Here is a 16,297-nt window from a genome sequence, read left to right as displayed (position 1 = left end):
TGAGCCAGGTGTTTCTGGGGCATTATTGCACATATGATCAATATACATACAGAAATTAGTGGTTCCATCCATCATAAAAAACCAAGTAAAAAAGTCCATTGCTTCACTGCAGGTGAAATTCTGTAACCAAAAGTCCAACTAATTAACTTGCATCTACATTCAATTACTCCTGCTCTTCAGAAAGTAGTGTTCTGTTTTCTGCCTACACTGTCTTCCTCCTTATAAATTTGGTTAGGATTCTGATTAAGCAATTACTTGCCCCTGGTGTGCTCTGAACTGTTCTCAGCTAAAGTAGGCTAGATTTTATTTAGGAATTTTTGCATTTGCATGTTTAGCATTTCAATGGCATCAGTTTGAGAGTAACATATGTTCATGGAAATTAACTCTCAGTAGCCCTGCAAAAAAATTTTAGGCTTTGGGAACCAGAACAGGCTCAGGAGAGATTATTAAATATTAGCTAGATCTCAAAGACATGGCTTTTACGCCATGGATGGTTGACCTTTTGGCCTGCCAGGTGTTGCTGGGCTGCAACTTCCATCATTCCTGATCATAGTCATGCTGGTTGTGGCTCTTGAGAACTAGAGTCCAACTACAACTGAAAGGCTACAGGTTAGACACCCCTGTTTTAAGCCAAATTTTGTGTATGTGTGTGAGGGGTGTGTGGGAAATGAGACATATGGCTTGGAATTGATTCAGCAAGAGAGTGCTGTCAATCACACACTATCCTTGGAAGCCTTATCAGGATGAAACTATATTTTAAAAATGAGAAAAAACTATATTTTAAAAGTGAGAATAGCCTTGCTCCTCAGCTAGCTGATAAGGAACATCTGCTAATCCAAAATCCAGTGCCAAGGGAAGCAGTTTGTTGGCCTCATTCTGAGAAAAATATACCTTGAATTCAGTTTGAAACAGGACAGGCACAGGCCAGCTAAATATCTAGACTGGGACTGCAATTTCAATGAACCTTCTGTTCTCAGATTCTAATATTTCAATATGGTCAGAAGATAGACCATGGTTCCCTGGATGTAGTGGACCATCTAAATCAAGGGCAAAGAACTTGTGGCCCACCAGATGTTACTAGACTCCAGGTCCCATCACCTCTGGCCATTGCACATGCTGGCTGGGGCTGATGGGAGTTGGAGTCTAACAATATCTGGAGGCCACCAGGTTGGGCAAATCTACCCGCAGAGTACTTGGGGAATGCTGGCATGCATTTAAGAGGAAAACAGAAAATTGGGGAGGTTATTATCCACTTTTATACTGGCTTGGTCGATTAAAAAACTTGCATTGTTTTAAACTTTGTAACTTGCATCTTGGAAACTAGGAGTGGTGAACAGGATCTGGCAAGCATGCTGAATCCTGAACTCGCCCACCCCATGTTGGCCACTATGGCAAGTGGGCAAGCTACCCACCTGTCAATCACCTGACATCACCATGATATCAGGTGACATACTGTAAACTAATTAGGAGTGTTCTCTACGTACACATTCAATTCTTTCTTTCTTCTTTTACAAATGCAGCGTGACTGTTTTTCATTTGCAGCCCAGCTTGAGTTTCAAGAGGGAGTGGGAGAGAACTTGAAATTTCTCACATCTGACATCATACGTGACCTAGGGCTCAGAAAACATGGGTGTGGTTTGAGTAAAACAGCCTGTGGGCCAAAGTAAGCCCACAGACCAGAAATTCTGTCTCCCTGTTGTAAACCTACTGCTAAATCAGGCCCTATAGTACTTCTTTTGAAGCCAAAGATGTTGAGCCTAATTTGCAGCAAAACAAATATTTGGGTGAAGGGTGTTACTAAAAATAAAATAAAAATAAAATAACCTAAACACAAGGCTTTTGAGTGTGTTGGGCTGGGCACATTCAAGTCAAAGTTAAGGCTTTTTCTATAATCCTTTAGCTTTAGAGATACTTGAGAAATTTGATTTTTGTGAATGAGTTGACATTATCAGCACCTCCAGACTGATGTGAAAATCAGAACTTGGTTATCTGCCAGCTTCCTCACTCCCCTGAATGTTCTAGCATGGTTCTTGTCTCAAAAACATGTAACAAAATTAATTTTAAAATGCACATTTTGAGAGACAGCACATCAAAAAAATCTGTGCTTTATGAAACAAATACATTTAGGCTTCAATCCTACAACCACTCACAGAGAGAAGGAATTTAGGCTACCTCTTTCCCTGATGAGCAAGGTTTTCATTTGCTGGGGATTTTTGACATGGGGAAGCATCTAGGAATTGACCCCATGCCAGCAGTCTGAAAGAATGCACCATAAGCTATTTCTGAATTTATGAAGCAGCCTTAAGAATTCTAGCAATGAAAGGCTTTTTGATTATTCTTTCTCCATAATCCACTTAAAATTTGACCCATCAGTCAAATCAAGAATGAGTCTGAGTTAATCAAACAGTTCTCTAGCACATAAATAAAACCAGTAAAATAAAAAATTCTAGGACAGAAGGGTTTTTTTTTATTATTGCCTTACAAGGCAGTGGCAGCATTTGCAATGAAGCTGTAAGGCTCTCAGTGACAAATAGACTGGTTAGCACATCCATAGAAGGTTTGTTCTGCATATATGAGCATATGACAGAGGTGCAAGAGGAAGTGCAGATTAAAGACAAGAGGATATACATTGCACATGTCAGACAGAGGTATAGTGGAGCTAAGGAGACCCTCTTTCAGCCTCTGACCAATGCTGTTTAGAAGAAACAGCAGACCTACAACCTTTCTGGGATAATTTGTCCATTCCAGAAACTATAGCTCCTTGTGTGTTTGTTAATCATGTAGTTATTACATAAGAACCAGAAACCTGAAGGCATGCCCCTCCGGATTGCCACTCAACAGCCTTAATGTCTGCTGAGGGACCCCGGTTTACAGATGAAACCCATGGGGGTGCAGTTTGAGGTCTTCTTAGTGGTGGCACCCCAGGAATTTTGATTGGAGTCAAAACTGCTGAGCTTTCAATGGAGCCTTAAGATCCATCTCTTTTCCTTAAGCGTTAGGGAATGTTTGATGTTGCTCAACATCAGATGCACTGCTGTGGTTGTAATGTAATAGTTTGGCCTCAATATTCCCATCAATGCTTATGTGGTTTTATTGTATTTATTGTTTAGTTGCTATAAGCTACCTTAAGATGATGATGATGAAGGATGACTAAATGAACTAAGGAACTCTAGAGCGGTGCAGCAAGAGAGGCATTTCTGTATTGTGACTCATTGCTTGCTGTTTTGAGAGATGATTACAGCAGTACTGTACAAAGGCAAGATTTTAATAGGACCTTGGACAGCTCCATGCAGGGCTCAGGGTTGTTGTTGTTTAGTCGTTTAGTCGTGTCCGACTCTTCGTGACCCCATGGACCATAGCACGCCAGGCACTCCTGTCTTGCACTGCCTCCCGCAGTTTGGTCAAACTCATGTTCGTAGCTTCGAGAACACTGTCCAACCATCTTGTCCTCTGTCGTCCCCTTCTCCTAGTGCCCTCAATCTTTCCCAACATCAGGGTCTTTTCCAAGGATTCTTCTCTTCTCATGAGGTGGCCAAAGTATTGGAGCCTCAGCTTCACGATCTGTCCTTCCAGGGAGCACTCAGGGCTGATTTCCTTAAGAATGGATAGGTTTGATCTTCTTGCAGTCCATGGGACTCTCAAGAGTCTCCTCCAGCACCACAATTCAAAAGCATCAATTCTTCGGCGATCAGCCTTCTTTATGGTCCAGCTCTCACTTCCATACATCACTACTGGGAAAACCATAGCTTTAACTATACGGACCTTTGTAGGCAAGGTGATGTCTCTGCTTTTTAAGATGCTGTCTAGGTTTGTCATTGCTTTTCTCCCAAGAAGCAGGCGTCTTTTAATTTCGTGACTGCTGTCACCATCTGCAGTGATCAAGGAGCCCAAGAAAGTAAAATCTCTCACTGCCTCCATTTCTTCCCCTTCTATTTGCCAGGAGGTGATGGGACCAGTGGCCATGATCTTGGTTTTTTTGATGTTGAGCTTCAGACCATATTTTGCGCTCTCCTCTTTCACCCTCATTAAAAGGTTCTTTAATTCCTCCTCGCTTTCTGCCATCAAGGTTGTGTCATCTGCATATCTGAGGTTGTTGATATTTCTTCCGGCAATCTTAATTCCGGCTTGGGATTCATCTAGTCCAGCCTTTCGCATGATGAATTCTGCATATAAGTTAAATAAGCAGGGAGACAATATACAACCTTGTCGTACTCCTTTCCCAATTTTGAACCAATCAGTTGTTCCATATCCAGTTCTAACTGTAGCTTCTTGTCCCACATAGAGATTTCTCAGGAGACAGATGAGGTGATCAGGCACTCCCATTTCTTTAAGAACTTGCCATAGTTTGCTGTGGTCGACACAGTCAAAGGCTTTTGCATAGTCAATGAAGCAGAAGTAGACGTTTTTCTGGAACTCTCTAGCTTTCTCCATAATCCAGCGCATGTTTGCTATTTGGTCTCTGGTTCCTCTGCCCTTTCGAAATCCAGCTTGCACTTCTGGGAGTTCTCGGTCCACATACTGCCTAAGCCTGCCTTGTAGAATTTTGAGCATAACCTTGCTAGCGTGTGAAATGAGCGCAATTGTGCGGTAGTTGGAGCATTCTTTGGCACTGCCCTTCTTTGGAATTGGGATGTAGACTGATCTTCTCCAATCCTCTGGCCATTGCTGAGTTTTCCAAACTTGCTGGCATATTGGGTGTAGCACCTTAACAGCATCATCTTTTAAAATTTTAAATAGTTCAGCTGGAATATCATCACTTCCACTGGCCTTGTTATTAGCAGTGCTTTCTAAGGCCCATTTGACTTCACTCTCCAAGATGTCTGGCTCAAGGTCAGCAACCACACTACCTGGGGTGTACGAGACCTCCATACACCAGGGCTCAGGGTAGAACCAGCATAAGAGGAAAGCTCAAATGTTGTTTCAGCAGCACCCATAACCCAGGGGTGCATATATGACAAAATTCTGCAGTGGCGCAGGAAAAACAAAGATGAAATTCAGCAAAAACAAAAACAAAAAAACCACAAACCAGCTTCCTAAGAATCTCAGCTTTCTTTTCTTTTTTAGAAAGTTTATTCATTTAAAAACATACAGTTCAATATAATAATAAAAAGATCTCTGTGGTTTACATTAAAAAGTACAGATAAGAAGCAATAAAATTTCCAAAAATGTAAGAAAAACAGAAAACATGTGTTCCACAGATAAAATCAGCAGTGTTCAAAACAGAATTAAAAATTAAGAGGCAGAGTCCAGGAAAGCTTGGGTAGATATATATGCTTTTAAGAGGCATTTAAAGGTAATTACTGCCTCTGCATTCCAGAGTGCGTGTTTTCACCCACTGGCTGCAAAAAGAGACTTGAAAGGATGTGGACAATGCTTGCTGAAATTTAAGAAGTCAACTAGGCAGCTGGATAAACCATTTCAGACAATTCTTAAAAACATAGAATTGTCAGTCCAACTACCTGCAATGCAGGAATCACAACTAAAAAAAACCCTGGTCAGCCTACCTCCATTAAAAAAACTCGAATGAGAGCCTGCCACCTTCCAAGATAGTCCATTCCACTGTTGAAAAGCTCCTAGTATCAAAAAGTTCTTCCTTATATTTAGCCCACATTGTGATTAGCTAATATACCAATAAATTTAGCAAAATAGCAATATTATGCAAAATGAGAGAAACTATGTAGATATGATCAAGTTGTGTGATTCTGTCCGCAGAATTTAATTTGTGTTAAGGCAAGGAATGCACAGTTAAAACATAACCCTGAAAGTACTATTTGTCCCTGCCATGATCTGCATAAATGAGATTTTACTGTACACTAATTACCTTTCATTGCATTCATTTGTTAACAACAACAAAAGCAAAATACAATATGTGCAAAGTGCAATTCAGTGTATTTAATTACAATTGGATCAGGAATGCTTGATGTGAAAGTCCTGGCGTGTGGCTTTTGAAATGTACGTTTCATTGAGAACAGCAATATATAACATCTTTGAACATTGGTAGTGATCTTGTTCTGGCTCCACTTTTTCTCAGTTTCTTGCAGCTCCCGCTTTCTCTCCTTCTAATTTTGTGTATTCTTATTCTTTCCTGTCTTTCTTTTCTTTATTTCAAAGCAACGTGGATACGAAGGAATTATGTGGTGAGTATCTTATCTTTTGGCAGCTCAGCAAATTCCCTGATCAGCTTTGTTGGTTATAACAGCATTGGCATGCCTGTGTTCAGTAGGAACATTTTTAGGTATGTAGTCAACGGCCCTGAGATCTACGGTATAGGGTGGTGTACATATTTAATAAGAATAAGAATTGGAAAGTGAGCCAGACCAGTGACCCATCTGGCGCAGTATTTCACTGACATCATGGCAGCATCTCCAACATTTCAGGCGGCAGTCCTTCCCAGCCTTACCTGGAGAGGCCAGACATTGAATTTGGTACCTCGTACTTGCAAAGTATGTCCCCTACTGCTGAGTTACACCCCATGCTTAAAAAGATACCACCTTATTTAAAATCAATCACAGGAAGCAGCCGTACATGGAATCAGACCATGTTGCTCTGAATTGTCCCCATCCTGGGATCCTTTGCATGCAGAGCACATTTTCTAACAGCAGTGCAGAGCACATTTTCTAACAGCAGTGCTGATCAGACCCTGTCCAAGTACTGTACCTCCAGCAAAGTCAAGGCCACACATTTTATCCTTGTTAGTTGATGGTAAGTGAAAAGAAAGTGGGTTGCTATAGGAGAGTGTCCCCACATGCACAGCAGCAGCAGCACTTCAGCCCTAAATGAACACAGGAAGCTGCCTTACCCTGAATCAAACCATCCGTCCATCTAGCTCACTACTGTCCACACTAACGAGACAATGCCAGGGATTAAACCTGGGGCTTTCTACATGCAAAGCAGATGCTCTACCACTGAGCTACCTATCCAGGCAACTCTAGTTGTAGTGTCTGAGATATCATCCAGACAGAAATAATAAAAATATATAACTACCTTATCCATATAAGGAAGGCAGACCAGTGCTTCACCTAGCTCAGTACAGTGGTGCCTTGGCTCTGTTTCTGAACGTTTCAATTCCCAAACGGCGAAAACCCAGAAGTAAGTGTTTTGGTTTTTTAACGTTCCTTGGAAGCTGAACGTCCAACGTGGCTTCCAATATGCAAAAAGCCTAGCTGCTAGCCAATCAGAAGCTGCACCTCAGAATTTGAACGTTTCGGAAGTCAAATGTCCTTCCAGAATGGATTACGTTCAGCTTCCAAGGTTGCACTGTATTGCCTAAATCTGGCATGGGGGATCTTTCCTAGCAGGCAGACCCGACTATTATCTCCTGGCCCCTCGCAGGCCAAATGTGACATAACTATGACATCAGGAGCTGCTGTGCTCTGAAGCCATGATTGCTGGGACTTCAAAGCACAGTATGAGCTGTTTGAAAGTCCTTTTGCAAGCAGCCCTGCACTGCTCTTTAAATCTCCAAAAGAGAGCTTTAAAGAGCAACACAGAGCTGTTTTCAAAATGGCTTTCAAACAGCCCTGTGCTGTGCTTTAGCTGAGTGTTCCTGTTCCCAGCCTACGGCAGAAGTTCTGTATGTTCACATAGTTTGCTCCAGATTGTGTTATCCTGTTCTTGAGAAGGAATTTATCTGGATCCTGGCATGAATGCAAGAATAAGAGCCCTCTCTGACCTTATGACTTTGTAGAATTGAACCCCTGCTCATTAGCTGATGAGCAGGGATTAAATCCTGCTGACACTCAGCCAATGAAGAATGTCTTTGACCCTCATCAAAGTGACATCAGTTGATTGGCAGGTGGGCATGGTTTTTTTTTTTAGAAATAGCCTCGCAGGCCAATTTTGACCCCCTCTGTGGTCTGAGATTGGCCTACAGGCTGAAGGTTCCCTGCCCCTGGTCTACATTGACCAGCAGTGGCTCTCCATGATTTCTGACAGAGGTTCTTCCCAGTTCTACCTTGAAATGCCAGGGATTTAACCTCTTGCTCTTCAGCAAGATCTGAGAAAAGAGGGGGAATGGGTTCAGGTGAGTTCCACACTCATAAAAAGTATATGTGACTGGAATGCCATTCCCCCAGGGTTTGAGCGGGCTCTATGCACAACACATAGAGAATATATAATAGCAGAACTTGTTGGGCCAGGTTGATGAACCCTTTGGGCACCCCATTGGTCATTTCCATTCACAGATCCCTTTCACAAGTTGGTTGATTGTATGAATGGGGGTCATGTAAGACTCAAATTGCAGGGTTGAGGCTGGCCTGCCTGTCTTTGTGACACATGGAAGCTTTTGGTCAACAAACAGAGTGCTTGTCCAGCCCCAACCCCCCAAGTCACAAGTAGATTAGATTGTGCTTCTCAGACTGTTACACTGAGGTAGGAAACAGAAGTGGGGAAATTAATGTTGCTAGACAATTCTCTTAACTAGGACATCAAGATTGAGATCAAGTTGAGAAAGGTAGTGGATACATACTTTATCTTCAGATGTTTATGTCCTTTGCTAAAAATAAACTCTTGGCCCAAAGGCACAACAGAAACATCTGGCAAATGCTTACCTGCACTTGATTGTAATTGCACCTACAGCGACCTAGGGATCACATAGCCCACTCAGGATTAAACTCCTCTTACCAATATGTCAACATGCGTAACCCCTGTTCAGCTGTTGTTTTCCAGCTAGGGATGGAAGAGGAATTAGATTCAGTTCTCATTTAAAGATGAAGCTGCCTAATTTGCACTCTCTGAAACAATGCACAAACTGAAACACAGACACCGTTTGCAATCCTCCCGAATTTTGCAATGCACTTATTCTCTGAGTAATGTGTGCAAAAAATCATATACTATGCAGAGATATAAATGTGTAGATTGGTGAAATTCACACTAACATGCTGATTCATTTTCATAAGGATTTTTTTAAATAAAAAGATAAGCTGACATGGAAATGTGGAGAACTGAACTTAAGACTGGAGAAATGAGGAAACGAGAGAGAGAGAGAGAGAGAGAGAGAGAATGAATGAATGAGAGAGAGAGAATTCACGGATTTTCCAATCCCTGTCTAGAATGCCCACTTCTGTGCATGTTCTCTCAGCGTCACTCTTCCAACTTCCTCCTTCAGCTCTAAGAGGCCCCTGAATGGGATGGGTGCTGAGAGGCTTTATTGTTGCTGGGGGGAGACTTCAAGGGCAACACTGTGCCCACTTTGGTGGCCCCCTAACTATTACAACCTCTTCAAAGTCATCTTGAGAATCTCTCAGTTGAAAGACCAGGGCATAAATAAGCCAACCTTCTAGTGTCCAGCAAGCAGCCATTGGGCTTGTGTTAGGCTTACCCTCAGCACTTATTTCCAAGTGCCTAAAATCTCCCGTTGGTCCAGGTGAAATCTCTCTCTTGTGTTTGCAAAGGCTTTTAAATCAAAATTACAATTTAATCATGTTTTGCATGTGCAGCTTTTCAGTGCCTGCCCTTGCCAAAATCGCGGTCGTATTTTTCTTCTTCTCAGGTTTTATGGACTGTGTCACAAGTTTTGCTTTATCATCTCCAGAAAAGGTTTTACTTCTTCCATTCCTCATTTCTAAAAGCCATTCCTTCCATTTCTAAAAGCCAACTCTCCAAAGCAATTTGTTTATTTATTTTTCACTCCCTTGTATGGTGAGGAAATATCTGCAGCTGCTGGAAATTAGGTGGCTGGGTTTTTAAAAAAATCAGGCTCAAGCCGCTGTGGATCACAGTAGAAGGAGGACTCCTCACTGCTCTTCCAGCAGTTGCTATCGCTCCCTTCATCCTGCATGCTGTTCAGAAAGATATATGGCATTTTAATTAAGCCAAGGGAGGCTAATTAATGGACTGTCTTTTGAGGTTATTTATAGGAGAGTTCTGTAAGAAATGTCAATTCAATATGAATTGCTTCTTCTTTTCTAATAGAGATTATGTTAGCACCAATTTCTGCACTTTATAAAAAAATAAAGACGGAAAACTTACTTAGATCTAGATCTGCGGGTGGAGGTTCATAGATAAGTGTCAGGAGTGGGAATCAGAGGCAGGTCAGCAATAAATCACACTGTGTCAGTGAAATTAACTCTTTATTCAAGGAAACAAGGTTAGCTCAGGAGGCCAGGCCTAGTGAGCACAGCAACACACCCTGGTAGATCCCCACAGTTGCCTAAGTCTCCTCCTCCCCTGTGTACTCCCTAAGCAATCTGAGACTCCATTGCCATGTTTGTCTCTGCTCCTCCCTCTTCATACCTCTTCTGGTCCTAGGAGATCAGAGTGGTGGGGAACTGGTCACAACAGGAGGAGAAGACATCCTGGTTTCTTCACCAGCCTAACTCATATCAGCCTCTTGGCTCCCTTCCTCACCAGCCTCTGCTTCTGGCTCTGACTCTGAACTGCCTCTGCCACAGACTCTCCCTGCTCACTAAACCCTGTTACCACTTCAGCTTCCACCACACCTCCTTTCTCTTCTCCTGTCATCCCACCACCAATCCCCTCACTCGGAGCCTTCTTTCCCTGGGGTTTTCCTTGGGGGTTCCCCAACTGGTGCCTCACACATCTCCTTTGCATCCAGCCAGTCCATGACATCAAGATCTGCCTTCCTAAACCTAGTGCCATCCAGTTGTTTTGTACTACAACTAATAGGATTGTTCTATTGGATTATTTCACTTACAGATATTTTTGAGGGCTGTGCATTTGGTCCAGACAAATTTCAGGTCCCGAACGAAATCAGCATGACTCAGGCTAATCTGGGATTTGCCTGGACTAGGTCAAGGCAGCCCTAGATCACCTTGAAAAGGCATCCCCCAACTTCGGCCCTCCAGATGTTTTGGACTACAATTCCCATCATCCCTGACCACTGGTCCTGTTAGCTGGGGATCATGGGAGTTGTAGGCCAAAACATCTGGAGGGCCGCAGTTTGGGGATGCCTGACCTTGAGTCAGGTCCACATGGACTAATCTGGGGCTGTCAAAAGAGAGGTAGCACAGGCAGGAGATGATCCAGGCAAGATCTGCTAACAATCCTGATCAAATGTGTTAGGGGGGTGACAAATGGTTGCGGTCTCCCTCTTTCCTCTGCACATTTCAGCTTAATGGTGTTCTGGCCCAGCCACAAAACAAATCTCTTCAACTACTATCTTGGTGTACAGAAAAGGTCATGCAAATTATCCCTCAAAAATAAATGTAGCAGAACAGTAAGAACTTGCCTTCAACTATCAACAACCCTTTGAATAGGTCTTCAAGCAGAGGCTGGACAACCACCTGTTGGGACTAGCATTGCATTTCCTACAAGCCTGTCGCCACTGCCCAGCTCTATGATTTGAACCCCTTTCACCTACTAAACACAATGGAGTGCACTGTTTTTAGAAGTTGGAATATTTCCTGGCCGGTACACTTTGAAACAGCAAGTTATCAATTTGGACACTTTGAAACAGCAAGTTATCAATTTGGACAGTTACCTTGAGGCAAGCAAGTATGATTAAAATGTTATCCTTTATTTTTCCCTCCCTTCTCCTTTAATCCTGCAATATCCTTGGGGTCCAGATTATTTTACCGACCACATGGGAGATTATGAAGATGTTTTGGCTTCCCTGGAGACCCTCAACCTCTCCATTCTGAAGGCCATGGATTACACCAAACGGGTGAGTGTTCATTATGTCATATATATACAATGCATCTATAGCTGCTAAAGTTCTGGGTGGGTCAAAGCTGGATTCTTGGAGTGTGTGACTTCTTTATTTGGGGGTAGATCCTGCTGAAGGAAATGTGGAGAACTGATGCTTTTCTGGTCCCCCAGTGCACATGAAAACTGGGGGCTGGGTTATACAAGCCCAGATGCTAGAGGGAAATAGGTTTTTTAAATGAAAAAAGACAAATGAGTGAAAGAATCTGGCAGGGCATTGGATAAGGTGGGGAAATGGCCTTCAATTTCTCACCACCACTAAGCCTTAGGATTGCAACCTAAGAATGTATAAGCAAATGAACTCCATGTCTACAATGGACTCTTTACTGAAACAAGTCAGAAGCCAACATGATGAATGGCATCGGTAACTTTAAGCCCGTGTGAGAATAAGGTGGCATGCAGACAGACTGTTTGCAGCTGGCAATATACCTCAAGGCAAAGATGAGCCCCTTAAGCAAGGTGTATCCTCCTCAGATTGCAGGATGAAAACCCCAGCAACTGCTGTTTTCAAGCTTAGTTTGTCAATATTTTATGAAGCCTCATGCACCATTCAGATGTCCTCCCACCATCCAATGGACATGGCAGAAGCCTAATAGTGCTGCCTTCTCCAGCTTGTCCCTGTCCCTGCAGGGCCAACCAGATTTCCTGGATAGCCTTTGAGCAAGATCTGAGCTCAAGAGCAGTCTCCCTACTTGTGACTCCTTGCAACTGAGTTTCAGAGGCTTGCTGCCTCTGTCGGTGGAGGTAGAACAAGTTCCTTATGAGACAGAGAGAGATGGAAATGAAGGCCAAGAATATGTTCTGCTTTAAGTTCCTTTGGCTACTTATTCCTCAGAAACAGGCTTTCTGTGTAGAGTGACTTTCATTAAAGTTTGTGTAATATGTTTTCCCCCTTCTGGTCTCTCCTATTCTTGAAGAAATAAATTGCTTTTCATTTCAAAGGAAAACTCTGATATGCCCTTGAGTGCAGATGTGTTTCTAGCCCTGCTTCCTGAATTGCCAACCAAATAGGCTAAACTAATCTATTAGAAGGAAAATCCTCTCCAGACACTATTTGTTGTAATCCCCCACATACTTTTTTTAAAGAAACTTTTAAAGCAAATGCAGGTGCAAGGTTCTAAATGTGGCATATTGGATGTGTCTTATTAACATTTTTGCTATAGGCCTGTTTTACTTGTGAAGTGCTTGTATAAGCCATTTTAATTGGTGTTTATACTTTGTGTCTTGAAAAGAACGCTGGTAGTTTGTTTCTTTTAAGGAGACATGTGGCAATTATTTTCTGTGGGGGAAGCTCGTAAACTATCTCTGGTAATTAGGCACTAAAGTATACAAGCTAAACAAAGTGTGGGACTGTAATTACTTTCTGATTTAGGGAGATCTGCTGCTGTCGCATCCAAGTGGTAGGTGAAGCAGAAAGTTCAGAAAATTGTTAAAATAATAATAATCAGTTTTCTTCCATGTATGAAGTTCTATTTCATCTTGGGCCTGGACCACTGATGGCTTAAAATTGTCCCAGCTGTTGTATTTACTCATAAATTGTGCCGTTTAAATGAAATCTGCCTGAAAGTTGTGGAAGCCAAGTCATGATTGTTCAGTATATGGTACTTCTGTGTTGCCATCTGTGCATTTTTCCAGTGCAAGGCTAGAAATGGTGTTTCAAAGGATGAGCTGGTGAACAGCATCAGATGATGTTTCCGTTTATACTGAGTAAATGGTCAGAAATCATCTCTCTCTCTCTCTCTGCCTAGAATATTTGATAATTGTATTGCAACCTGTCTGTAGCCCCTTGAGGCATAGCTGCAACACAGACCTGGGTAGCAATGCCAAACAGTACCCTCTTTCTTCATTGTGAGGGTTCAAGGACATATTCCAGCCAGGCAAAGGGTGCAAAGTAGGGCTGGTGACATGGCATGTGTAGAGGGGGTGTGGCCTGAGGAGAGTCTCGAGGGCCAGGTAAAGAGGCCTGGAGGGCCATTGTTTTTTAGCTACAGTTGATTTTAATTATCTCTTGAATGTTTTTAAATACTTGTTTTAACTGTTTCATCAACATAATTTTTAAGTTACATGTTATATTTTTTTGTGAACAGCTGAGAGGTTTCCTTACCAAGTGATAATAGAAATTTTGTTAAACAATATAAATGACAAGTAATGTTAAACAGAAATATTTTTGAGTCAATAAGCTCATGGCTTATCACTTTGGTTCCCTCCTTGAAAACTGATGTTCTCTCAGCTATAATTCTTCACTCCTGCAGGAGGAAAATGTAAGTCATGTTCAAAATTCTAAGGACTGAACTAGATGTTATGTGGGAAATTCATGAAGTATCCAGTGGCAGGTTTTGTATTATTGAAAAGCAGCTGTGGGAGGCTGATGCTCAGAGCAAAGGAGTGGCAGGTGGCTGGCTGCTGAACTCTTCCCACCATGCACCATGTGTTTCCTCAAAATCATTCTTCCCAAAATCTGGGGACCTATTTATTTACTTCTTCGGGGAGAAAAGTAACTTGGGCTTCATGATTATTTATTTATTTATTTATTTATTTATATTTTTGCTATGTTCTTCAGCCATGAAAAGTTCCCAGAGTGGCTTCCAGTGATAAGACAGTCCCTGCCCTCAGGCTTACAATCAAAGATGCAACACAAAAGGAAAAGGAGATCAGGAGGGAGGAGGTGGGGCTAGGGGAAACCAGAGTCAGGATTTTGATCATATACAAATGATGATAAAAGAATGGATTTCACACCCCTTAGTATTATACTACTCCCAATTCCTAGATCAAAACAATGTCCCAGAATATATATCCTGCTATAATAACTTGCGTGTACTTTGGGAAACAACTAATGACAATGTTTGCATTAAAACTTTGCGGCTGTTTCCTTCCTGTGTTGTGTGTGGCTGAAAGCAGCCTTGGGAGAGATCAGAGTTAACTTTGTAGTCAAACTACAATTTATTGGGCTTAAGCTCACTTTGCAAGTCTTTTCTTATTTGTAGGAGGAAGATCTAAAAAATAGGGCATTTCTGTTTTGTTTTGTTTTTTGAGGCTCAATTTAATAAGAAATACTTGGTCTTAATGTAACCCATGCAGTTCTCTTAATTGCTTTCATGACTGGAAAGAAGCTTTCCTGCTGATGTCTCACATCTTCAGTAAGAAACTCTTTAAAAAAAACGGCAAAGCAAGACGTCTTGGGAAAGGGCAGCTCCTGTAAGTCTGGGGGACTAATGGATTGTCAAAAGCAGATTTGCCATAAGATGGCCTGAAAACAAGGGAGAGAGCTACCTGGTGACTTTCGATGGCTTCCTATTATATTTATGACAGTGGCTGAGATGGTGGACCACTGAATAATTGAAGAGAGCTGTGGAGCCAGTGGACTTCGCCTAAAGCAGTATAGCTTTAGCATTAGTGAAGAGCATTAGTGCTGCATAGCACTTAGTAAGGAGGTTGAAGAATTCTGAAGAAAACAGATATCAGTGGAAATTGTCAGTGTTTATTTGGAAGAGAGACTATTTCTGCCCAATCAAGCTCACAGTTCTTATGGAAGGTGAGAAGTTTGCCAAGGAGGGCTGAGCAGTGGACAGGGGCCTTCACACACCAACCTCTGGGGAAGGTGGAATGTGACAGGCCGCCAGCAAATGAGGCAGCTGACAGAGGATCAGGCTGCAGACAAAGCAGTCTCACCTTGGGATACTGATGGAAGGCGACAATGTGGGAATATTTGAGGACTTGAAGTTTGAATGAGTACAGTAGCATGCATAGTGTATTGTCTGCAAACCAGCTTCTATGACACACACACACACACAAACACACACACACACACACACCCGCAGGGTGAGGTAATATGACCTTGGCACAGAGGTCAGGCAGCTTCTGTAAGAGGTAGGAGTAGGGTGACTTTGGTACACACTTGTCAAATTACAGAATTATGGGGTTTTGGGGAGGGAGCCAAAATAGCTAGATTTGCCAAGACCAAACTGAGCCAAGAGGCTTTGCGTTCCTTTGGCTTTGCGATCCTGTGACTGGACAACATATGTCAGCTATTTAAATGCTATGCTGAAGCACTTTTTGAAAATGGCGCCTAAGATCTGCAGAGATTTCACAATTCTGTAAGCCCAAACTATCCTCATGATGATTGACCTGCTTGATAAGCTTGTGTTGAGTTGAAAGTTTCTTCTGTTGGCTGGTGTGTTCTGTTATTCTCGATTTAGCTAAGAATTTCTGCTCTTGAAATTCCACCAGAAAACTGTGGGGTGGCTAACTTTATAATGCCCTCATTATGCCTCTGAAAATTCTCACCCTCTGCCCATGGACTTCAAAAGGAAAACTGCTAGGCTGGTAAACTTGATTTTATCACAAGCACTTGTTTCAATGTGTTTGTATACTCTCATTTTTCATTTCCTTGCAGAATTGGTTTGGGCGCTCACAAACAACAGCAGATGAGAATGTCAACCTGTTTTTCATTAGACTGAGCCAACTCGAGCAATGCCTGGATCCCTCTGAATATACCTGATTTGTCTTAGGATTTGAGCCTTGGCCAAATCGAGTGCATAGCCTTGCTGGCCAGCCCTTTAGAGAAGCGTCTGTCCCCCACAAAGCAGGACATGTAACCACCTTGTATTGCACTTTCCCCAGAAAGATAAGAATC

At 42.3% G+C, this 16,297-nt stretch overlaps 1 protein-coding gene across 1 annotated transcript in view; it reads left to right on the top strand.

The window, feature by feature from the left end:
* NECAB2 (N-terminal EF-hand calcium binding protein 2) overlaps positions 1–16,297 on the top strand; it is a 109,964-nt gene that overhangs the window by 15,012 nt on the left and 78,655 nt on the right. Inside the window, exons 2-3 of the mRNA XM_035119359.2 lie at positions 6,112–6,137; positions 11,526–11,623. Of these exons, the coding sequence (XP_034975250.1) occupies positions 11,543–11,623 (81 nt within the window). The 5' untranslated portion in view covers positions 6,112–6,137; positions 11,526–11,542. The remainder of the gene's footprint in view (positions 1–6,111; positions 6,138–11,525; positions 11,624–16,297) is intronic.

The sequence above is a fragment of the Zootoca vivipara genome, chromosome 6 (genome assembly GCF_963506605.1).
Source record: "Zootoca vivipara chromosome 6, rZooViv1.1, whole genome shotgun sequence".
Taxonomy (NCBI): Eukaryota; Metazoa; Chordata; class Lepidosauria; order Squamata; family Lacertidae; genus Zootoca; species Zootoca vivipara.
Note: the sequence above shows the minus strand (reverse complement) of the source record. Positions and strands in the feature narration are given on the sequence as shown.